The following is a 26,094-nucleotide window of genomic DNA, read 5'->3' as shown; positions in this document are numbered from 1 at the left end:
ACATGCTCCTGTACATGTGACTAGAAACATGTGGGAACATGTTTCTATCATTTTTAAAATCTTTAATTTCATATGCACAATTCTTCAGCTCCCTGAGGCAGCTCTGTGCCCTCAGGGTGCTTTCAGTGCGCGATCCCCTGCCCATGCGCAGACTTTAACGCTCACGCTCCTCCCACCCCCACACCGGCAACGCTGAGCCAGGCAGCGTGAAATCACAGTCAGGGGCCGATTGCGGGCAGCGATCTGTTTCACGGCCACTCCTGGGCCTGCCCAACAATCGGAAAATCCTGCCCTAGGGGCAGGTAATAAATGCTGGCCTAGCTAGCGACGCCCACATCCCATGAACGAATATAAGGAAGAAATTAGCAACCATACGTTTGGTCGCTTCATCCAAGTCATTGATATAGATTGTAAATAGTTGAGGCCCTAGCACTGATCCCTCTGGCACTCCACTAGTTACAGCTTGCCAACTCAAATGACCCATTCATCCCTACTCTTTGCTTCCTGTTAGCTGACCAATCCTCTGTCAGTTCTAACATGTTACATCCTACACAGTGAGCTCTTATTTTGTTTAGTGGCCTTTTGATGTCGCACCTTATCAAATGTCTTTTGGAAATCAAGTATGTTACCTCAAAACGTTCCACTTTTTCATGTTGCTTTTTATTTCCTCAAAGAGCTCCAGTAAATTAGTCAAACACAATTTCCCTTTCACTAAAGTGTCAAGTAATGCTGTTTCTGTGTAACTTTCAAAAGTCAAAGAGGTGAAGAAAATCTTGGAAATAAACTTACCAGATCATTTTCAAATTCACAACTAATACATCATTGCTGTTCCAAAACCATTTCACCAAAAATTTCTAAATGTTCCTAGAATGCCAGTGTTACCATTTTGTAAGTATATAGTGAACTAGAAAATATATATTCTTTGACAGAATTTATTTTCCATTTTAAGGTACTCATTTAACAAATCATTATATTTATAAACCTGAATACAGTACAAGTTACTATTGAAAATTGTGACTAGCATAAACTTGCATTTACAAATATAAACTGACATGTATAATGCTTGCATACCGATTCACAATGTAATTACATTTTTAACTAGATTTTAACCCTTGAAATATAATTTTATTTTATTAACTTAGATTTTATATCATGTCACGAACCATTCATGCTTGGATTGCAGAGCATCATTTATGAGGGAAGTGCATTGCTATATCTCTAGTTTTCATTGCCTATGCTAGAAGCAGGTCAGGTCAAAGGCTGAAGCAACTTTCGATCAACTTTACGTTATTAACTGACCATGCTAATTTTGTACTAAGGAATCCAAATACTAAAGTACCTTTTATGAAAATACAGTTCCAAATATCTCTAATTTTGGAGGAGAAAGAAAATTAACTCCTAATCCAAAAATAACACGAGAAATCCTTGTAACATAATACCTTCAATTGTACATTTTCTAGAACTTTTTCAGAAAACATGCACCCAATGAAAAAGGGCCTTCTGGTATCAGTGCTGAAGTTATGGACACATACGTTAAAAGCTGTGGTAAGTAAACATGGTGAACAAAAAACTAATTATTCTTATAGACTTATCTTGGTTGTGGTAATTTGTAGGAAAGGAAAGATCTTTGATTCTGTACTATAGGCTGGGTCTAAAACTCATACCTAGCAGTACTATAGTATAGTACTATATAGTATAGTACCATAGTATAACTCTTTCAATAGAATATAAACTGGATGTATATATTTCAGGTTACTATCAGATCAGCCATGATCTTATTGAATGGCCGAGCAGGCTCGGGGCAGAAATGGCCTACTACTCCTTGTTTGTATTTTGCATAAAATCCTTTTGAAGAAATGAGAGATAAAGACATTGGATGTTGTATGTATACATAGGTATCTACATTGATATCCAATAAGCATTTGATATCATGTCACATAGAAGCCACGACAAAATTTAAGATGTGCACACACAAGACATTTAAAAAGAATGTGACAGCATGGAAAGGAAATTGATTAGCCACAAATGCTTTCTGCTTTTAATGAATATTTTTATACTAGAAGATGTAAATAGTAACATTCCCAGAAATCAGCTTTGAGATCATCATTCTTAAATGATTTGACCTTGACAACAGCAGTTTGTATGTATAAAGTTCCTTTAACATAATAGAACAACCCACACACTTCACAGGAGCATTCTAAAGCAAAATTTGATACAAAGCCACACAAGATGATATTAGAGCAATGGCCAAAAGCTTGGTCCAAGAGGAAGTTTTTAAGGAGCGTCTTAAAGGAGAAAAGTGAGATAGAGAGGTGGAGAAGTTAGGGAGGAAATAATCCTAGGCAATGGAAGGTATGGTCACAGTGGTGGAGCATTTAAAATTGGTGTTGTTTAAGAGGCCAGAATTAAGAGCGCAAATATCTTTGAGGATTGTTAACCTACAGGAGATTTCTTAGATAGGGAGAGGCACAGGCCAAGGACTGATTTGAAAATAAGGGTGAGAGTTTTTAAAATCATGATGTCGCTGGATGCCGTTGTCAGTCAGCAAGCAAAAGGGTGACAGGCGAATGGAATTTGGTGCAAGTAAGGACACAGGCAGCAGAGATTTGGATGATCTTGAATTTATTTTTTTTTTCATTCATTCATGGGATACGGGCGTCACTGGCTAGGCCAGCATTTATTGCCCATCCCTCATTGCCCTTGAGAAGGTGGTGGTGAGCTGCCTCCTTGAGCCTATGCAGTCTATGTGGTGTGGGTACACCCATTGTGCAGTTAGGGACGTAGTTCCAGGATTTTGACCCAGCAGCAGTGAAGGAACGGCGATATATTTCCAAGTCAGAATGGTGTGTGGCTTGGTGGGGAACTTCCAGGTGGGGGTGTTCCCATGCATATGCTGCCCTTGTCCTTCTACATGGTAGCAGTCATGGGTTTGGAAAGCGCTGTCTAGGAAGCCTTGGTGAGTTCCTGCAGTGCATCTTGTAGCTGGTACACACTGTTGCCACAGTGCATCGGTGGTGCAGGGAGTGAATGTTTGTTGATAGGGTGCCAATCAAGCAGACTGCTTTGGCCTGGATGGTGTCGAGCTGCTTGAGTATTGTTGGAGCTGCATTCATCCAGGAAACGGGCTGGTCCTTGACTTGTCTGTGAGACAGCTGTCCCAACTTTGGCACCAGCCCCCGGATGGTAGTAAGGAGGACTTTGTAGGATCGATAGGCCTGAGTTTGCCATTGTTGTTTCCAGTGCCTAAGTCGATGCCATGAGCTGTTCTGTTTCATTCCTTATAGACTTTGTAGTGGTTTGATACAACTGAGTGGCTTGCTAGGCCATTTCAGGGGGCAATTGAGAGTCAGCCACATTGCTGTGGGTCTGGAGTCACATGTAGGCCAGACCAGGTAAGGACGGCAGATTTCCTTCCCTAAAGGGCATTAGTGAGCCAGATGGGTTTTTGTGACAATCCACAACGATCATCATTAGACTTTTAATTCCAGATTCTTATTGAACCCGGGTCCCCAGAGAGTTACCCTGGGTCTCTGGATTATTTGTCCAGTGACAATACCACTCCACCACCGCCTCCCTGTACCTATGGAGGGTGAAATGTGGGAGACCAGCCCAGGGGTGCATTGGAATAACCAAGTCTAGACATAACAAAGGCTTGGAGGCTTCAACAGCAGATGAGCTGAGGCAGGAGAGGAGTTGGGTCATGTTATGGAGGTCTTATTGATGGCTTGAACATGCGATTGGAAGCTCATCATGGGATCATATATGATATCAAGGCTATGAACAGTCTGATTCAGCCTCAAAAACTTGCCAGGAAGATAGATGGAGTTGGTAGCTAGGTAATGGAGTCTTTAGCAGGGATTGACTTTGGTCTCCCCAATATTTAATTGGAGGAAATTAATGCTGATCTAGTACTAATTGTCAGACAAGTAGTCTGATAATTTAGCAACAGTGAAGGAATCAAGAAAGGTGGTGGTGAAGTGGAGCTAGGTGTTGTCAGCATACATGTGAAAACTTGGGCATAAATGACATGGTAACAAGATTTGTAGATTGCATGCCTCTTCAGATTTTTGGTGCTAAGGATTTCATGACATAAAAGTAAGCTGATTGTGCAGCTAGATGTCAAGAAATTTAATACAGATAACTGTGAGGTGATGAATTTTGATAGAAGCAAGTAAGGGGAGATATAAATGTTAAGTAGTGTAGAAAAACAGAAATACAAAAGCGAAAATGCTACAGATGCTGAAAACCTGAAATATAAACAAAAAATGCTAGAAATATTCAGCAGGTCAGCTTTATGGCACAGCCAATCATAAATGCTGAGCTGCTCAAATCCCAAAGGGAAACTTGAAACAACTGCCACAACTGTTTTGCAATTTGTATAAATTTCGAGATGTAATCAGACCACTGAGTCTTGTAGGTTTCTTCCAAAACTAAATTAAACCTTTATTAACAGAAGAAATTATTTTAGTGCATACATAGATCTACAAATTACCACTATTATAACTTTTAAATCCCCTAGTTAATCTAACTCCCAGTCACACTTTTGTTAAGATGCACAGATTTTTAAAAGACCCAGGCAAAGAAACATGACAACCTGAGCAATCCAATTCAAAGTGAGTTTTCTTCACTTCAGTTCTTTGTAGACAGCAGCTTTTGAGGCTTAGATGCTGGAGGTGTTTCACACTTGTTTTAGATCTTAGAATCCCTACCCTTACACGAAGCCTTCTCTCCTTTATACATACTTTTCACCTTTGAATGCAAATTCCCCTTGTTTCACTTATGTCTTTGGACTTTACCTCTAATAATAAAAATCTCCCATAGTACCAATAATCTTTGGGAAAAATAAACACACTGTTTTTTAACTTCTCCTGGCTAGGTGAAACATTTCACCCCTCCCTTGAATTCAAGCTAGTCTGATTTATTCTAAAATTCCAATGTTCCCTTTACACCTGTTTACCTACTTAATATTTCAAACCTAGCTTATCATCTGATACATCAAAGCCTTCAGACTAGCTGTCTTTAATTCAATTAAGTCTCACAAACACACACAGACCCCACTATTCCTCTACAATAAATTTCAATAACATTATGAAAATTATTATATCTTCCTGACCGTTAGGCCGCATTTGTGGAGAGAAACAGAACCAATGGGCGGAATTTTACGCCAGCAGGTTTTTATGGCCCTACCAAAGTCAGTGGACTTTTGAACTGCTTACCGCGTTTTATGGCTCCGCCCTCGCCACAATGGGGGTGTAAAACTCTGCTCAAAATTTTGAGTCATGATGACCTGTCATCAGAACTGAAGAAAATTGGAATTGAGAGTTTTTAAGCCAATAGAAGGGGGGAGTGCGTTGGAAGTACAAAAGAGAGAAGGTCTGTGATAGGGTGGAGGGCAGGGGAGATTAAGTAAAAGATTTAATGATTCAACAAACAAAGACTGGTAATGGGTATAGTAAAGAAACAAAAGTTGTGTCCAAATGAGGTGTGAATGGCTACATAGCAACCATCTGAATGCAACATGAAGGGATAAAGAAAGAAATATGACAAGAACAACCCAGATAAACAAAAAGAAAAGAAAAAAACACACACAACAAGATGAAGGCAGAGGTTATGATCTAACTTGTTGAACTTGATGATGTTGAGTCAAGAAGGCTGTTGCATGCCGAGATGAAAAATAAGATACTGTTCCTCAAGCTTGCGCTGAGAGAAACAGAAAGACTTGGGGCTTCACGTTCCCAAGCCTTTAAAAGTGCACTGACAAGTTGGTTAGCCTACAGTTAGGACATCTAAAATTGGACCAATATTCAACTTTAGGGAAGGTGTAAATCAATGGGGAAAGTGTGGCAGAGATTTACTTGATAGAAATAGAGGAACTTTTGTCCTAAAGAAACGAGAAATAGTAAGATATGAGGAGGTCTGATAGAAATATTCAAAATTATCAATAGATTTGATAAGTAAATTATTAGAGGGCATCAATTTAAGATCATTAAAAGAAAGGAGAAGGTTATGAGATTTTCTTTATGCAGAGTGGCTAGGTTTGAAATAGTCTACCAGAAATAGTGATAAAAATAAAACCTATGATTAACTTTTAAAAGTTATGTGGATGAATATCTGAAAAATAAATTGAGGTGGGTGCAAGGAATAGGGCAAGTGAATGAGACCAAGTGTGTGGCAAACAAGGGACTATTCTGAAAATTCTGATTTTATTTTGAATGTTTGCAGAAGGTTTTTAAAAACAGTTTTTCTGTAAAGTGAATCAGCAACACCATATGTTGAGCAAACCTCTAAAGTGAGAGGGAGAAATACCCAATGCATTAGCTCGTTCACAATGATCATAGTATCTTTTCATATAAGAGCTTTAAAAAAAAAAAGGGTAATTGCAAAATGTACAATAAATGCTACACCCAAAAGATTAACTGGTATGTTGCCAGATACATAACTTAAAGCTGTTTTGGACAGAATCTATTTTACCTAAAATGAAAGTAATATACTGTGAATGCTGGAAGTCTGAAATAAAAAACAGAAAATGCTGAAAAAGCTCAGTGAGTCTGGCAGCACTTGTGGAGAGAGAAATAGAGTTAATGTTTCGAATCCGTTTGACTCTTCTTCAGGGACTCGAAACATTAACTCTATTTCTCTCTCCACAGATGCTGATTTACAAATTGTGGATGTCCTTTGAAAAATGCAATGGAACCACAAGGGTATTTTCACAATTTTTGAGTTCATCCAGCTTCATCTGCCAGGAGCATACATCAAAAATTCAGGTGTGGATTCACGCTATTGTCCTTACATTACTTTTTGGGCAAGTGAAGCTCCACATCCAGGAGTGTGAATTTATTAAATATAATTTATAATGTGGTGCACCTACACCACATGGACTGCAGCGGTTCAAGAAGGCAACTCTCCACCATCCCCTCAAAGGCAATCGGGATGGTCAATAAATGTTGGCGTAGCCAGCGACGCCTGCATCCCATGAACAAATATATTTTAAAAATGATTCTAGTTTTCAGCTAACCTTTTGAGTCTTGTGGGCCCATCCAGACACTGCCTTGCTGTAGGGTCTACCAACATGTATTTATGTTGGGACCACCTTCCTGCGTTTGATGCTGAAAACCAAATACCTGATTAACTGGGTCACCTCTTAACCTGTTCACCTTCAGCTGTGTCGGAAGCTTACCTTTTGATTTCCCAAATGACAGTTTTTTAAAGGAAATTGGACAGTAGGAGCATGGAGGCAGAAGCAACAAGTTAAAGAAAGATTAAAGTTAGAACAGGCAGGAGGACAATAATTAGAATGAGTAGAATAAAATACATTCACAGAGGAAACATTAAACATTTATACGCTAGTACTCCTATAGCGTAATTTCAAGGACATCACTGGGTAAGCTGATGCAAAGTGCTTAATATTTATTGCCTCAAAATGATCTTTTATTAGGTTTGGGTTTGTGTCCCAGTAATAGCTTCCTTATATTTGAGTGTACTTTCTTACTGTTAAATTACTGGAGTTTTTACTGGAATTAGCATTTGAGCTGAAAATAAATATAAACTTGGAGAGATGGGAGTTTCCATTAATTTCAGCTGTTCTAAATTTTAAAATTATACTTCTAATATTTGGGCAATTTCATTTTGTTAACAGCTGGGTATTGTGTAATTACGTACATACTTGGAGTTGGAGACAGACATTTGGATAACCTTCTGCTGACAAAGACAGGTAAGTTTCCAACAAATGTACCAATCTTGTCACTCTAATCCAGAGCCTTTAACATTTTTGGAATTGCTTCAGAATCCATTTCTTTTTCATATTTCTAAAACTCGCATAGAGAGGTACTCAGTGTGATTTTGGTGAAGATTTGTTGATTTTATAAATAGATTCAGTTTGAGCAAAAATTCAGTAGATGGCACTGCATATCTATTTAGAACACTGCTTTTAGGACAACAGTCAAAGGTACAATGCAGCATATTTGCTGTGTGTCATTTTTATATGGCTCTGAATGGCATGTTCGTAGACCTAACATCATCCTAAATATTTGAATTTTTGTACTAGGTTCTTTCAATGTATTATCGTAATGAGTCCACGTGTCTGTAAGTGGACAGGGTAGTACTTAATATTGTTTCATGATCTTGAGATGTGCAAATGTTATGTTGCATTGATAGCCATTTTATAATCTTCAGGGATCTTCTCCTTTTCACTTAGATATAACAATGTTAACTTCAATTTCCTAAATATGTAGTGAAATTTGTTTTCTTTGAATTGGCAAAACTAGGTATCTCAACAAAATTGTTTTAAGTGGTGAATTTCAGTAATTCTGTGATCCTTTTGAAGCTCTTATGGTTTTCTCTTAACATGTAACCTATAATTCCATTTTTTACCATTTCCTGAAAGGGCTAATGCTAGAAAATATCAAATTATTGTGAATATATTTTAGTTTATTCTATTGCATTATAGATCCTCAGTTGCGCTGTATATTGGTATTCTCGAGTTTAAATGATTGATCTCAGCTACTGCAATCCATCAGCTTTGTGCGATATGTTTGTCAGCATTTATAGTAAATCGCTTTGTATGGAAGATCTTCTAAGAACCCTCTGATAGTAAACTGACAGCTCTGACTAGAAATCACATGGGGCCATGTTTTCATTCAATCCCCCTTCAAACAAGTTTTGAAAACCACCTTATGCCAGATAATGGAAGGAGTTGGACAAATTAAAGGATTGAGTTGCGTTCTTATATAGCTCACTTTTTCCCCCTCATTGGTTAGAATTACCCCCAATTGTCTTTTTTACATTGAATATTTTGCTTTTTTGATTAGTCCTCAGAAGTACTTTGGTATATGTCAATATTAAAATATATATAATAGTGCTTTCTTTATTGTGCTGGCATTAACCATGCTGATGTTTAGAGTGAAATATGGAACCATCCACAGATTACAAATAGTTCAAATTATATTTTCAAAACCATTCAATTTTTTTCAAAATCCTTGCCCATGCATTTTTTTCTCACTGGCTCTACTTTCCTTCCAGCTGCAAAAATAATATATAGAATAAAATAAGTCAGTGGGTCACCAGAAGCACAGTTGACTGGAATGCTGACAGTTAACATTGAATTTTTGCAACCTTTTTTTTGTGTAGCTAGTGTTAAATTGGTACCCAAGGGAAATGTACAGTACTGTTGGGCAGCACTCATTTCTAGAGGAATTCTTGCATGAGTGCTCAGAATGAGCCTATCATTCAAGATTGGCAAAAGCAGGGACTGTGTAATGGAGAAAATACTTGACTGTACAAAGGAAACATTAATGGGTGGGTGGTCAAATCTATACCTAATCTATAAAGTACAAACAGATTAACATTCTAGTGTTTCATACTTTGCATGCTGTGGGTTAAGATTAATCTTTCTGCATTGTGGCGGCAGTTCTTGTGTAGATTGGGGAGAAATTGATTTCTTATAAACAAGAGGGAGATGAAACCTGTCTAGAAAAGATAATTTTCCCATTTTGCTCGAGGGTTTGCTGAATTGAATAAGGAACAGAATTGATTGCAAGTGTAGACTATCTCAGCCTGCTAATAAATTTGAGTCAGGAGGAAGAGGGAGTTTTTTAGAAATGTATTCAAGACCATCTTGCACGTACAACGTAAGATTTTTGTTCATTAATTGAATTGGTTCTCATTTTCTAGGAGGAAAAGGCCCCAAAATGGACTGAGAGAATTTTCAGTCCCAAAATGTTACAACATTTAAAGTCCAGAAGAACACTATGCAGTGTGATGTATAAATGTAAAACAAGCTTGTTTAGCGTTATGTTGACGATTGACTGTGCTGAAGGTTTGGAAATGAGCCATTACATGTGCCAATTTTCTTCAGCCGATAATAATCTGCTGAATTTTTAAAATGTAGAATGCTAAGATTAATCTGTGATCGCTTTATTTGTGCTGTTACAGGGAAATTGTTTCACATAGACTTTGGATATATTTTGGGTCGTGACCCTAAGCCCCTGCCACCCCCGATGAAGCTAAGTAAAGAGATGGTGGAAGGGATGGGTGGAATGCAAAGTGAACAGTACCAAGAATTTCGTAAACAGTGTTACACAGCTTTTCTGCACCTAAGAAGGTAATGCATGTCTTGATTTCCATTTCACTGCATCAATCTAAAGAGGGCCTTTTTTCAGCAAAAGCCTTTGAAAAGTATCTATTCCAAGTTATAGAATTCCCTGATTTGCAAACATAGCACAGTCTGGCCTCAATTAGAAGTTATTTAAATCAAATTGAAAAGCAAAGTGTTTCATTTATAGAACACCTTTTATCTCATGACATTCCAAATGTGCTTCACAATTAATGAAGTATTTTTGAAGTGTAGTCACTTATTACCTAGGCAAAGGCGGCAGCCAGTTTGCCCACAGCAAGATCCCACAGACAGTAGTGAATTAACTAAGGGGATAAGGTCATTTGGCAGATCATCTATATCCAACTTTAGAGGCAATATGAAACCTCGGTTTAATGTCGTCTCTGAAATGCATAATCTCCACCAATCCAAGTTTCCCAGCACTGTGTTAAAGTGTCATCTTAGATTATGTGCTCAAGTGTCTGGGGTGAGGCATGAACCCATGAGCTTTTGAGGCTACCACTGAATCAGGCTCACACTTTCGTAACACAAGTTTGTAACCTCATCAAAATTTACTGTTTAAAAATTGTCAATACTCAGTTTCTATGTCTCTTGTCCATACCTGCATGTTTCTAGACAGTTAATTTACTTCAGAGTAAATATTCTACTTTTAAATGATACATTCATATGTGGAGTTTTGTTCTCCCTGTCCTCTTCCTCTTTTTAATTCCTGTAAAAATGCATTGATATATTTGCACAACTATCCAAATTTTAATACTGCTTTGATAAATACTTCAAAATCTAATAGAGCTTAGCAGCAGATTGAGCAAGTATAGTCCAAAAAGAGCATGTTGGTGACATGTTACAAAAAAAGATACTAGTGAGTGCCCCAATTCCTGTACAGCAGCATCTTGAATAGAGTAGCTTTGTGAGTCAGGCATTTGATTATTTGCATGCCCTATTGGGAGTAAATAGAGCACTGAATTAAAACCGATCCTGGTGTACAAGTGAATCCTACTGTTTGGTTCATCTTTTCCATCATTGCTTTGAAAAGATTTTCCTTTAAAATACGTTAAGTTAAATCGAAACAACCCTAAAATAGATTAAAAAGCAAAGTGATGTCAATTCTAGAAATCTGAATATGAACAAAATGCTGGAAACAGAACAGGTCAGTCAGAATTGGTAAAGAGAAAAAGCTAATGAGGATGATTTGAGTATATAACCTTCACTGAAACAGGAAAGGCCATTTTATTAAAGTTGGAAGAAAAGAATAAATCAACAACTATATTACACTGAGAGTAAGTTAGAGTTAAACAGCCTACAAACTGCCTAATAGTGCATTGATGACCACAAATAAAAAAGGTTCTCAAATATGTGTTGAGGGAGAAGAGAAAGAAACAAATGGCAACATTAATAGAGAAATAAAAATGAGGAGGCAAATTATTTGTACACTAAGGTGAAATAAGCTTATGAAATAAGTGTAAAGAATTAGCTATGTTTAACAATTTATTTTACAGCGAAAATAATTGAAGGCTGGTTAAATCAAGACAATGACAGATAAAATCACTGACTATAAGGAGTGCATTATTATGGAGGGGCAACAGAATGGACTCTTGAGCTGGAAAAGTGCAGTGATCTAAGTGGTCGTCTCCTATGTTACCTAGTTGCAGTAGATAAAAGACATAATTTGTTAAAGAATAGTCATTCAATATACATGGAACTAAAGTCTTTTTAACCTAAAGCTTGAGTTGTCATTTGACATAGTGAAGAGGAAATGTACCTTGGATGCATAGAGATAGCTATTGATAAGGTTTCACATCAGCAAAGCATGAATATGGTAAGAAGTCGAGATATAAATTTAGTGTTAGTTGGAGAATTGACTGTATAAAGAAGTGGTAGGTAGCCATAAGTTTGATCTTTTTAGAAAAGAAAGAGATTGCAAGCAAGACAATAAAGTTTTATTTTTAGACCCTTATTGCTATTATTGACTTGTAGTGCATGTAAAAAAGCATAATTCCTAAACCTGTGGTTTATCCAAAAATAGGAGACAGGGCAGATAGCAAACAATTCAAGTAGGTTTAGAACAAAATGTATCTTTTACATAACTGCATGTGATGCCAATTATTCCAATTAATAGAAAATAATTTAGTCAATAGAAGCGATATTGTTACTATATAAGTGTTTATTGGTTGCATCTGAAACACTGCAATTCTGGTCACCACGGTAGGATCTTGCAATCATTAAACAACTTGTTCAAATATCTTTGAACCACAAAATCATGAGGCATGACAGTGGCTATTTTTAGAAAAACCTATACAGCACAGTATGATAGAAAGCTGTCTATTATTTATAATTGATACATAACTGTTGAATTTAATGTTTTTTAATGATTCAAACTTTGATCTTGTAGTTTGACCTCTGAACTTTGATATTGTTCTATATGCTAATCATAGATCTAAAATCTTATACAACATCAATTTTGCTATTAAATACTGTGCAAAGTCAATAATACTTAAATTAACTCTTCTCCTGTAGGGATAGCAGAAGTCATTTTCAGGGTGAAATAAATATTTGTAAATGTTCTGAATGCAAAGCAGACTATTCAATATCCATATCACCAAATATTTACTCCTTTTCCAGATATTCTAATCTAATTCTGAATCTGTTCTCGCTAATGGTAGATGCCAATATTCCAGACATTGCTTTGGAACCTGACAAGACAGTGAAAAAGGTAATCTTGGAACAAGCCATTTAATTTGCTTACCAGTATATAATGTTTTCTTTTAAACTTGACAATCTCAAATTTAGATAATACAATTATTCTAATACAGTAACTAAAATCTAATTCTTTTGGATCCAAATCAATATTGGTGTTTATTAGTATTTATGACCTTTTAAGTGAGATTGATTTTAAACCTTGTGAAAATATAACCCTTTCGAGTTGGATTTTTCATGTCCATATATTTTGTCAGACATGAAGAAGGTGAGCTCCTGAAGTCCTTTCAATACATTAGACCCATGTAACCTTCTAATGTATTTTATATTTTTCACTCTCTCTCAAAAACAAATTTATTTTTCCTCCCGCTGTCATTACTAGTTGTATTGTGGCTATGACATTGTAAGGGAGAGTTTCTATTGATAAAGTGAAACTGCTGCTGTCATTTAGAAAGGTGTAATAACCCTGGTGGCATTAAGGTGTGTTTAAACAGCCAGTAACTGCCACTTGTACTTAATGAACCCTTGCAGAAGAGAAAGTGTTCAGTTACTTCTAACCAAGGAGAAATGAAAAGTTTGAAGGCAAGTCGACAGTTTTTTTTAATAATTGTTCCCAGGATACGAGCACGCTGGCAAAACTGCAATTATTACCCTTCCTAAGTTACCCTGCGAAGATGGTGGTGGACCGCCTTGAATCACTACTGCCTTTGTGGTGTTCCAGAGAGAACTTCATGATTTTTGATCTGGTGATGATTAAGGAATGTCTATACAGGTAGTTAAGTCAAAGTGATGTGTGACTTGGAGGTGATGCCCTCAGTACATTGCTGCCCTTGTCCTTCAGGTTAGTAAGGTTTGACAGCAACCCCTTGCCTTATGAAATAATTTTGGCGAGTTGACATAATGCATCCGCAGAGCATCAATGGTGGAAGAGTTGGATATTGAGTCCAGTGGCAGGAGTCCAGTCAAACATGTAGGTTTAACTCTCTCTTTCATAAGAGAAGCCAGCATTTCTCTTGCTCTTGAAACATTTAACCAAGGCTGCATCTGCCTGTTTGGGTAGTTGTAACAGATTTTACTACACTATTTTGAAGAAGAGCAGGGAAGTTATCCCTGGTGTCCTGGCCAATATTTATCCCTCAATCAACATCACAAAACCAGATTAAATAGACACTATCATATCGTGTTTGTGGGAATTTGCTGTGTACATATTGCTTGCCATGTTTCCTACATCACAACAGTAAGTGCACTTCAAAAATTACTTTATTGGATGTTAAGGGCTTTGAGACATCTGGTGGCTGTGAAAAGCATTATATAAATATAGATCTTTTTTGCTCTCGTGGCCACGGTCTTGATGTGATAGTTCCATTGAAGCTTCTGATAAACTCCTTAAGAGATTGATGGTGAAATCAATGATGGAGGTGTAATTGAAGATCAAGAGTGGTGGGAGGTGGTGATATTGTCACTGGACTAGTATTCCAGAGACCCAGGGTAATACTCTGGGGACCCAGGTTTGAATCCCAATGAAGATGGTGAAATTTGGATCCAACAAAAATCTGGAGTTAAAAGTCTGATGATGACCGTGAAACCATTGCCGATTGTCGTAAAAACTTATCTGGTTCACTGATGTCCTTTAGGGAAGGAAATCTGCTGTCCTTAACTGGTCTGGCCTACATGTGACTCCAGACCCACAGCAATGTGGTTGACACTTAAATGCAACTCAGGATGGGCAATAAATGCTGGCCTAGCCAGTGACGCCAACATCCCATGAACGAATAAATTAAATAAGGGGTAGGAGATTGAGTGAAATCTGTTGAAGACGGTCTTGCCTGGCACTTGTAATGAAAATGTTACCTGCTACTTGTGAAGCAAGCCTAGGTGTTGTCCAAAGCCTTGATGTTTCATAATGGGAGAGTGGAATTGACAGTGAAAGATCCTACTGCTGCCCTTATGACAGGGGGATGGTCATTAATAAATATGGCTGGGCTGAGGATGCTCTTCGCAGTAAAATGTTGGGGCTGCAGTGATTTTGGCCAGGGTAATCTTGTCCATTTTCTGTGTTAGGATTGACTAAAACCGTTGGAGTGTCCTTTCAGTTGAACCATCGCCCCCATCCCCGGTGTCCTGGCCAATATTTATCCCTCGATCAATATCACAAAACTAGATTAAGTCATTATCATATCATGTTTGTGGGAGTTTGCTGTGCACTTCCCGCCACCATCCAACCCTGACTCAAACCACTGGAGCTCAAACTTACTGGGGCTTCCTGGATTGTGTCTTAAGCTGTTTACTGCCTTCATATCAAAGATGGCTACTCTTATCTCTTCAGTGGGTCTGCTCTCATCTGTATCTGGATCAAGGCTGCCAATGAGGTTGGAACCTGAATTGAATTAGTAGGATTAGCTTGATGGTAGTATCGATGAATCCTTTTGCTGATGATTGATAGAGTGGTTATTAACTGAGGTAGATATAGTTCTTTTTTTGTTATGGTGAGAACATACCTGAGCAATATTTTACTTCATTGCTTACTGTCCTAGCTGTGCTGGAGCAGTTTGGGTTGGTAGTAACTAGATCTGGCATGCAGGCCTTTAGTACCAAATTCAAGATTTTGTTAAAGCCCTGGGCTTTTGCAGTGTCTAGTGCATCCAGCTGCTGCTTAATCATATGTGAAATGAACAAAGTTGTCTTGGTGTTCGCACCTATCATGTAAAGCTCTTCAGGAGGAGGTCAAATAGGATTGTCCACTCTCAGCACTTTTGGCTGATGATGTGTATAAATGAGTGCTGGGTTCCAGTATTATTTGATAAGAGATTCCATCTTCAACTTGAAATGAGAGAGGATTTTTTTTGTTTAATTTGTAAGAGATGTAACCTTTATGGGCTAAAAATCCTTGTACAAGTGAAAGTGACTTTTCTGTTTTTCATAGTGAGAATATTTTGATTAAGCTGTGTTTATGTGGTAGGACAGATGTAAGAGGTAATCACTGTACCAAGATACTTTCATTAGTCTTGTACAGACATCTGGCATGTTAAAATTTAAACATTGATTTAGATGAGCTGAATGAAAAATGGATAAGGAAAAGTAATTAAGTGTAGAAACTAAATTAAAATTTCAATACATACTATTTTGTCACAACATTACACTGATGAAAAGGGAAGCTTGGAGCATCTAAATTTTATATGTATAAAGTGTATATAGATGGGACAAAGGCACCTTTTCTGAACTTTCCCTATATTTTGGGATATTGGGCAATGGCCTAATTATGGACTAGAACTTAAAAATGTTTCCTCTCTAGGATGTTCGAAGTAAAAAGTATACTATCTGGTTGTGGTGGGGGAAGGGAAGTATGTAGAACTAATTTAAATCCTAATTGAGGGATCCCTTGGAACACCCTGTTCCAGCTGATACTGATTTTTCCCCACTTCAATGGCCTGGAGACTTGTACACTCCACTTTTTTAGGAGCTAGTTCCTGATGCAAGGAAAGATTGAAAAGTGAACCTGTAAGAAAATCATTAAAGGAGGATTCTTACCAAGCAGACTTTTATAAATAAAACATTTTCCCATACATGGTGGAACATTGTTGTTCAATTCATTCAACTGTGAAGTAATAAAGCTTCCTTGCAACAGTGGGAGGTGGCCATAGTAGAAGACATCCCATCACTGTCATAATAGTTACCTGTGCAGACATTTTAGGCCACTATAAATTTGGATTTGTTTGTAATTGATTTGCCCTGTTGGATGCTGGATATATTAGTTGTTGGAACAAATTAAAAATTACCTTTTATCTTTGTAGAAGATTATATTTTTCCAAACAATTTCCTGGTATTACAGTAGCACACATTCTTGGATGTTCTTTCCTGGCATGCTGATAAAATAATGATGCAACCTGTCTGCTTTTAATAACCAATACACTGGGTCTTGTTCTATGGAACATATAACCGTTAACCTTCCATATATTGCCTTGAACTTGTCAGAAGAGCAATTTCAGGTTGAACAAGAATAATTTTCTGCTATTTTTACGGAGATCTTCTGTCGCTACTCCAATCCCATATACCTTTGAACTGAGTAGAATTAATTGTGTGTCATCTTTGTCTGCTGCTTACCTCTCTTTTTATAGCAAGCAGCAGATTTGTTGGCAACTTCCATTAATGTTGTGTAATGCAATTTTAAACCAGAAAATTTGCAGAGATTTAAGTATTGAAGATTCTGTGCTCATGTTTATAAGATATTGCTTACACAAAACTTATGCACCTTTTTTATTTGCAAAGAGGATATTTCAAAAAAATCAGCTATAACCATAGAATATCACATTCTTATTAAATTTGTGTTTGACTCTCCCTCAAAAGTGTGCACGTTTACAAACTTCTGTTCACACTTTTTTTTAATTCGTTCACTGGATGTGGGCTTCGCTGGTTGGGCCAGCATTTATTGCCCATCTGTAGTTGCCCTTGAGAAGGTGGTGGTGAACTGTCTGCAGTCCATGTAATGTAAGTACACCCACAGCCCTGTTAGGAAGGGAGTTCCAGGATTTTGACCCATTAGGAAATGGTGAAGCCCTCAATCATCTTTTGTGTTAGTGTAAGTTAGTGTGGATGTCATTTTTTTAAACATAACATCTTACTTAACTATCAATTTCATTTGGGGAGCAGGGATCATCGAAATGTAATTTGAAAAGTTCTGAGCTCAACAAAGTTGGATGCATCTAACCCTCTTTGGATTTCTGCAGATATCTGTAGGTGAGGCAATTTTGGTCTTATGACTGAGATTCAAGATATCAAAAGGAGAACACAAACCAGATACTGTAGTGACTAGAGTCCTTGCATTTGTTTTCTTTTTTATACTGTACCTTACGAAGAGAGTACTCAACTTCTTTGCACTTGAATTATTCTTATCTGCAATTAATTAGAAAAAAACAAGCTTGAAAGCTGTTGATACAAGTTGCACATTTGTTTCTGTGTTTAATTATATGTGCTCTTCCAACATACAGGTGCAGGACAAATTCCGCCTAGATCTTTCTGATGAGGAGGCAGTTCATTACATGCAGAGTTTGATAGATGAAAGTGTAGGTGCCTTGTTTGCTGCGGTGGTGGAACAAATACACAAATTTGCGCAGGTCAGTACCAAATTAAATTTTCATTATTTTAGCTTTAAAGTTTGAACCCTATTAACTTTATCTGCAAAAATGTCATGGGCCTGAACTTCCTCGGAGTGGCACTGAGCGTCGGATTGCCACTCTGTGCCCAATTTCTTAGCTGAGTTTTTTTCCCAGCCTGCCTCGCCTGACCTTCCAACTCAGGCCGAGCGAGATCCAGGCAATGCAGCGTGTCCCCGGAGCCCAGCTTCAAAGTGCAGCTGAGTCAAAGGGAAGGAGTGATGCTCCCTTTTTTCTTACAGCACTAGCTGCCGTAAAACAGGCAAGTTTAAATTTGAAATTTAAAGGTTAGGACAGGCCAGGGAGAAGGTGAGTGTATAAGGTAAGCGGACAGGATTTAAGGGATGGGTGCATCGGAGATTGGCAGTGGGGCATGAGACGAATCAGAGTTTGGGCGATGCTGGATAGGAGCTCGTGGTGGGGAACATGGATCAGAGGTTGGGAGCTTCAGAGAAGGGAGAGTCGGGGGTGGGAAGGTTGGAGGGTGTTGGGCCTCAGGAGGGGTGTCGAGTCTCGTGGAGTGGAGGAAGGTGGTTGGACATTGGGCTGGTGTGGGGAAAGTGGGGAGGCAGGGAAAAGAGGTCAGGCCACTTGGGAGTTGAGCCGCGGAGGGGGCAGGGGCCAAGCCTCAAGGTGGGGAGGGAGGGTGACGGCCTCGAGGAGAGGGTGTAAAATTCAGGCTCGGTTGGAGGAGGGGAGAGGAAAAGTCTCATGGATTGGTTGGGGGGGTGGTGGTGATTTGGTTTGGATCGGAGGTCGGGGGCTTCAAAGAGTGGGAAAGTCAGAGGGGTACAAACCTCTGGTTGGGCCTTTGGAGGCGGTGGGGGAATGCGGTAAGGCCTCCTGAGTGTCTGGGAGGGGGGGAAAGGTGGTTGGGCCTCGGGGTGGTGTGTGGGCAGAGTGGACTAGGGCCTTAGGGCATGTGGGGGAAAGGGATTGGGACTTGGAGGGGGGTGGGGGGGGGGCGGGGGTCAGTGAGTGGGGAAGGGATCGGGCCTTGAAGGAGAGGGTGGGTGGGTGGGGGAAGGAGGGGCCAGGCCTCAGGGAGTGGGGGAAGGTTGGGGATGGGAGTGAAGGTGTCGGGCCTCAGGGTGGGTGGTGGACTGGGCAGGGCCTTGGTTCGGACCTGGAGTGGGGGGAGGCGGTTGGGGGTGCACTGTGGAGAAAGAGTCACTGTGAGTGAGGTACCTGTGGGCTGGGCAGCGACCCCTGGGGCTGTCAGGGGTTGTGGGACTCCTATGAGGGAGGGCAGTCAGTGGTTGCGGGGTGTCTCCTGGGGAAATGGGGGGTATGGTGGTGGTCCCATGTTGGGGGTTCAGTCTGGGTCTGCACAATAGTTACCCAGAAGTTTGAGAAGGCTTCAATCCTTCTAACTTTTTCTGGGTAAATATTGGTATAACCCAGTCGGAACTGTCTGAAGTTTGCGATTTAACTTGCTTTTTCAGATGGCTCCCAATGAAGGGTAATTGTTCAGGGAAAGTTTGTACTTCTTAGCAATTACCTGGCAACCTCTGAAAAGGATTCCCCAGTGCATCTTTGGTATACCACCCCAATACAATGCTGCGGAGCTCGGAAGTTACAACCCCATATAAACTATCTGGGAACGTTATCCCATTAAAAACCTGCTAATCATCTGACTTTCCCCATTCTTCTATGTTTAAGGTCATACTTTTGTGAATTTGCTTATTTAGACTAGAACTGTATACATTTACAGCTATTTGGCACTGTGACAACTAAGGAAATGTTTCATTGTCAGCTCTTTTGGTTTTGTTATAATTGCATCTCTGTATTGAAATTAACCCAGAATCTCATTATTTCCCATATCAGTTTGAGTGTATTTCAAGTAAGAAGCCATTTCTGTGTCAGTTAATATACACAGTGAGCATAGGTGTGCTATAAAGGGTAATTTACAACATTCTCAGGTTTTACCGTGGCTATAAGAAAGGCAATTATAATGCAGCAAACTGGTTGTGAATTTCTTGATGACTAAGCATTCAACTTTCTTCTCTTTTTAGTACTGGAGAAGATAAATTCTGTCTTTCTGTAGAGGCTGAACGTGCCATGACCACTGAAGAGGAATTTCATCTGTTGCAAGATTTGAGGTTTACTGCACAAGAACAAATTTAAAGTGCAGTTTATTTCATAAATAATTCAACAACAAGATGTTCTGCACTGAAGTTTACATAGCAAAATATTTGAATCTATCTTCATAGTGCTAATCTTTTCAGTGGCCAATAGTAAGAGAGAACTGAACCAAGTGTTTAGCAGCATCCCAGGGAAAACTTTAGCAAAGTTATTTTCTTATGATGAGATCTGGAGGAGCACTCCCAGTGAACAGTGCTGTATATTGTATCAAATTTGAGGCTTTGTGACTTTTGCCATTCAATTACAGTGAAAATACCAAAAAAAAGTTTATTTTTTTGCAGTTGAACTGTCATCATGAAAATGCTTGAACTATGTTATAAACTGTATCTAACGCTGTTACTGCCTAAAATACCATTTTTTCAATTTTGGTGCACACTGTTTTACACAAATTAATAACTTCTTTTGGAAATTTCTCCACTAAATGCACACATCTAACCTGAGTTCTATGTAAAAGTAGAACAAAAAAGAAATGGAGCTGTAGAGCAGTTTTTATGAATAAATTTAGTAATTTCAACAGAGTGCTGTATATAGAGCAATAAATAACACAAAATGAGTTGATTTGAGTGGTCTTTTCACCATCCAAATTTTATCTTGTGGCCATGTAAGATATAGAAGGCTGTTGTGAATGTTGGAGGCCAATCATCTAAAGCTCAGAATATTTCTACAGGAGTTCCTCAGTGGGTATGCTATGCTCAATCATCTTTATCTGCTTCAACAAATGTGTTCCCTTTGTCATTAGGTCAGTGGTGGAATTGATCACTGATGATTAGTATTGATGCCATTGAAATTTCTCATAATGCACGTGGGCATGATCTGATGGGTAAGATCTGAATAACAGCCAGGCTTGAAGTAATGTGTTGACACAGATATTAATTGCCACTAAGTGCCAGGCTACAACAATCTCCAACAAGACAGAGTCTAACCACCTCGTCTTGACATTCAATGGCAATGCCATCACTCAGAATCTCATCAATATACTAGGAGTCACCATTGACCAGGAACTCAACTGGACCAATCTCATAAATGTCACTAATGAGCCGATCAGCAAACGCAGGAGAGAAACAGCCTGTGATTGGAGGAGCAGCTCCTTGAAGGGTCTTCAACTTTACTTACCCATCTCACAGGCATTTTGAACAGTGGCTCCAGGGGTCAAATATAATGGCTTCAGGAGCTGCTGAAAGGCTGGCAAATATAAAAAATAGAACAATAAAAAATTCATTAACACATCCCCCTCATGTGAAAATGTCACATGAGATGGGGCATGTTAATGAAATAAAGAAAAACTCTTTTAAAACCGCTATCAAACCTCATCCCGCCACTGGATAAGGTTTGTAAAAAAAAAAAAATCACCTACCCGTCTGCCCGTTGGGCCCATACGCGAGCTGAAGTTCGCACGGGCCCCTCAAAATCGTCGACGATTGGCAAGTTAATTGTCTTAACAAGGCCTTTAATTAATGGCGGGCGTGCATCCCACTGCATAGCGTGCCCGCTGACTGAAATTTCGCAATGCTGCGTGCTGATGGGACGCTCGCGTGACATTTTAAGCTCTGGTGTGCGGGCTCTGCCACCCGCACGCCAGCCAGAAGATTCTGCCCAATGACAGAAAACAGCACGTTGTGGTGAATGGCCATATAAATGACTTGGATTTTGGCATATAGATTAAAATTTCAAAATTTGCTGATATCAAGCTTGGAAGCATGGTATTATCCTTACTATCAGCCAATCAACTGCAACAGGACATAGGCTAGCAGAATGGGCAGCCAACATAAATTTTAAATGCGAAAAAGGTGATGCATTTTGGCAGAAGAGATAGAGAGAGATAATATAGGCTTTATGACACAGTTATAAAAGAGTTTGCAGGGACAGAGGGACATAGAGTTGTATATACATAGATCTTTGGAGGTGGCAGGACATTTTGAGGTAATAATTAGCAAAGTACATGAGGATCTTAGGCTTCATAAATAGAGGTTTTGAATGAAAAAGCAGGGAGGTTGTGCTGAACTTTCTCAAGCCCCGGAATGAAACTAGCCAGACCATCTGGCATCAACCGAGGCACTGGAAATGACAACTACAAACTCAGCCCTGTCAACCCTGCAAAGTCCTCCTTACAAACGTCTAGTACAAAAATTGAGAGAGCTATCTCACAGAGTAGTCAAGCAGCAGCCTGACAAAGTCATCTTCACGGAATCATACCTTACAGATAATGTCCCAGACATCACCATCAGAACCCCTGGGTATGACCTGTCCCACCGGCAGGGCAGACCCAGCAGATGTGGTGGCACAGTGATATACAATCAGGAGGGAGTTGCTCTGGGAGTCCTCAACATGGACTTTGGACCCTATGAAGTCACATGGCACCAGGTCAAATATGGACAAGGAAGCCTCCTGCTGATTCCCACATGCTGCCCTCCCTCAGCTGATGAATCAGTGCTCCTCCATGTTGAACACCACTCAGAGGAAGCACCGAGGGTGGCAATGGCACAGAATATACTCTGGGTGGGGGACTTCAATGTCCATCACTGAGAGTGGCTCGGTAGCACTGCTACTGACCAAGCTCGCCAAATCCTAAATAATGTAGCTGCTAGAATGGGTCAACGGCAGTTGGTGAGGGAACCAACAAAAGGGAAAGACATGCTTGACCTCATCCTCACTAACTGGCCTGCTGCAGATGCATCTGTCCATAACAGTGTTGGTAGGAGTGACCACCACACAGTCAGCGTGGAGACAAATCCCCACCTTCACATTGAGGATACCCTCCATCATGTGTGGCACTACCACCATGCTAAATGGGATAGATTTCGAACAGATCTAGCAACTCAAGACTGGGCATCCATGAGGCGCTATGGGTCATCAGCAGCAGCAGCATTGCACTCAAACACAATCTGTAACCTCATGGCCTGGCATATCCCCCACTCTACTATTACCATCAAGCCAGGGGATCAACCCTAGCTCAATGAAGAGTGCAGAAGGGCATGCCAGGAGCAGCACCAGTCATGCCTAAAAATGTGTCAACCTGGTGAAGCTATAACACAGGACTACTTGCGTGCCAAACAGCATAAGCAGCAAGTGAGAGACAGAGCTAAGTGATCCCACAACCAATGGATCAGATCTAAACTCTGCAGTCCTGCCACATCCAGTCATGAATGGCGGTGGACAATTAAAAACTCATTGGAGAAGGAAGCTCCATAAAAATCCCCATCCTTGATGATGGGGAAGCCCAGCACATCAGTGCAAAAGGTAAGACTGAAACATTTTCTACAATCTTCAATCAGAAGTGCCGAACGGATGATCCATTTTGACCTCCTCAGGTGGCCTCCATCATCTCAGATGCCAGTCTTCAGCCAATTCGATTCACTCCATGTGATATCAAGAAATGTCTGAAGGCACTGGATAGTGCAAAGGCTATGGACCCTGACAATATTCTGGCAATAGTACTGAAGACTTGCGCTCCAGAACTTGCCATGTCCCTAGCCACACTGTTCCAGTACAACTACAACACTGGCATCTACCTGGCTATGTGGGTATGTCCAGGTATGTCCTGTACACAAAAATCAAGACAAACCCAACATAATGAATTACTGCCACTTCAGTGTACTCTCATCATCAGTAAAGTAATGGAAGGGGTCACCAACAGTGCTATCAAGTGGCACTTGCTTAGCAATAACCTGCTCACTGATGCCAAGTTTGGGTTCCGCCAGGGCCACTCAGCTTCTGACCTCATTACAGCCTTGGATCAAACAAGGACAAAAAAGCTGAACTCCCGAGGTGAGGCGAGAATGACTGTCCTTGACATCAAGGCCACATTTGGCCAAGTGTGGCATCAAGGAGCCCTGGCAAAACTGGAGTCAATGAAAATCGGTGGGAAATGTTCCACCTGTTGGAGTCATACCTAGCACAAAGGAAGATGGTTGTGGTTGTTGGAGGTCATTCATCTCAGCTTCAGGTCATCACCGCAGGGGTTCCTCAGGGTAGTGTCCTCAGCCCAAACATCTTCAGGTGCTTCACCAATGACCTTTTTTCCACTATAAGGTCAGAAGTGGGGAAGTTCGCTGATGATTGCACAATATTCAGCACCATTCACGACTCCTTAGATACTGAGGCAGTCCAGCTCCAAATGCAGCAAGACCTAGGACAATATCCAGGCTTGGGCTGACAAGTGGCAAGTAACATTTGCACCACACAAGTGTCAGACAATGACCATCTCCAACAAGAGAGTTCAATGGCATTACCATCACTGAATATCCCATCAGCACCCTGGGGGTTACCATTTACCAGCCATATAAATACTGTGGCTATAAGAGCAGGTCAGAGGCTAGGAAACATGCGACAAGTAACTCACCTCCTGACTCCCCAAAGCCTGTCTACTATCTACAAGGCACAAATCAGGAGTGTGATGGAATACTCCCCACTTGCCTGGACGAGTGTAGCTTCCACAACATTGAAGAAGCTTGATACTGTCCAGCACAAAGCAGCCCATTTGATTGACACCACGTCCACAAACATTCACTCCCTCTACCACTGACGCACAGTAGCAGCAGTGTGTAGCATCTGTAAGATGCACTGTAGGAATTCACCAAGTCTCCTTAGCATCTTCCAAACCCATGACCACTACCTCCTAGAAGAACAAGGGCAGCAGATAGATGGAAACATCACCACCTCCCCTCCAAGTCAATCACCATCCTGACTTAGAAATATATCAGCTGTTCCTTCACAGTCGCTGGGTCAAAATCCTGGGAACTCCCTCCCTAACATCACCTACACCACAGAGACTGCAGCCATTCAAGAAGGCAGCTCATCACCACCTCCTCAAGGGCAATTAGAGATGGGCAATAAATGCTGGCCCAAGGACCGAAGCCCACATCCCATGAATGAATTTAAAAAAACAAAAAAAGATCCAACTAGAGCATTGCATCCAGTTCTGGCCACACACTTTGGGGTAGATCTGAGGGGCCTTGAGAGTGCAGAAGAAGCTGCCAGAATGGTTCCAAGGATGAGGAATTTTAGCTAAATGGTTAGGATGGAGAAGCTGAGGTTGTTCTCCCTGGAAAAAAGGAAGTTGTGGGGAGTTCTGATGAAAGAGTATAAGATTATGACAGGTTTAAATAAGGTTGACAAATAAAAATTGTCCCCATTAGCTGATAGTGCAAGGATTATGGTGCACAGATTTAATGTGCAGGGATGATGTGAGGAAGAATTTTTTGGCATAGTAAGTGGTAATGACCTGGAGCTTGTTGCCTACGAGGATGGTGGAAACAGAGATAATCACTGATTTCAAAAGGAATTAGATGACGGAAATAAACTTGCAGGGCAACGGGAGAGAGCAGGGGAATAGGACTGACTCCAGAGACCAGGCAGGGACTTCAGCCAAATGCCATTCTATGCTGTAATGACTGGCCTTACTCCATCTTGCCATAATTGTTTTGATTATTGGAATGGACCTGTAAGACACGATTGCACTGCCACATTTACTGTCTATCTTATTCTGAATGATGCAAGTAAGAAATTAGGTATCTCAAATTGGATCTCACTTAATATTCACTGGTCTCTTGTAGGCAACAAGGTCCAGGTCATTACCGCTTGCTATGCCAAAATGTTCTTCCTCATATTCCCATGCATCTTTTGCCCAATACATTAAATCTGTGTACCATAATCATTGCACCATCAGCTAATGGGGACATCTTTTATTTGTCAACCTTATTTAAACCTGTCATAATCTTGTACACTGGTGCCAGTTAGTACTAAGGATTTGAGGTCAATAAAGGTTTCAGACTTAGCAGTTTCTACTGAATGTAACACCCTTATTCAAAAAAGGAGGGAGACAAAAAACAGGGAACTAAAGGCCAGTTAGCTTACCATCTGTCATTAGGAAAATGTTAGAGTTTATTATAAAGGATGTAATAGCAGAGCATTTAGAATTACATAATCTAATCAGGCAGAGTCAGCATGGCTTCATGAAGGGGAACTCATGCCTGACAAATTTATTAGAATTCTTTA

General features: G+C 39.9%; 1 protein-coding gene across 3 annotated transcripts in view; it reads left to right on the top strand.

Moving 5' to 3' along the window:
• Positions 1-20,653, top strand: part of pik3c3 (phosphatidylinositol 3-kinase, catalytic subunit type 3) — a 125,219-nt gene extending 104,566 nt beyond the window's left edge. For all 3 annotated transcript variants that reach the window (XM_041196592.1, XM_041196583.1, XM_041196600.1), the window contains 6 exons: positions 1,461-1,545; positions 7,637-7,711; positions 9,931-10,099; positions 12,731-12,821; positions 17,791-17,916; positions 19,971-20,653. In XM_041196592.1, coding sequence (XP_041052526.1) covers positions 1,461-1,545; positions 7,637-7,711; positions 9,931-10,099; positions 12,731-12,821; positions 17,791-17,916; positions 19,971-19,985 — 561 coding nt within the window. In that variant the 3' untranslated portion in view covers positions 19,986-20,653. The remainder of the gene's footprint in view (positions 1-1,460; positions 1,546-7,636; positions 7,712-9,930; positions 10,100-12,730; positions 12,822-17,790; positions 17,917-19,970) is intronic.
• The last annotated feature ends 5,441 nt before the right edge of the window (positions 20,654-26,094 follow it).

This window comes from Carcharodon carcharias, chromosome 1 (genome assembly GCF_017639515.1).
Source record: "Carcharodon carcharias isolate sCarCar2 chromosome 1, sCarCar2.pri, whole genome shotgun sequence".
In the NCBI taxonomy this organism is placed as follows: Eukaryota; Metazoa; Chordata; class Chondrichthyes; order Lamniformes; family Lamnidae; genus Carcharodon; species Carcharodon carcharias.
This window is presented reverse-complemented; position numbering and strand designations above follow the sequence as displayed.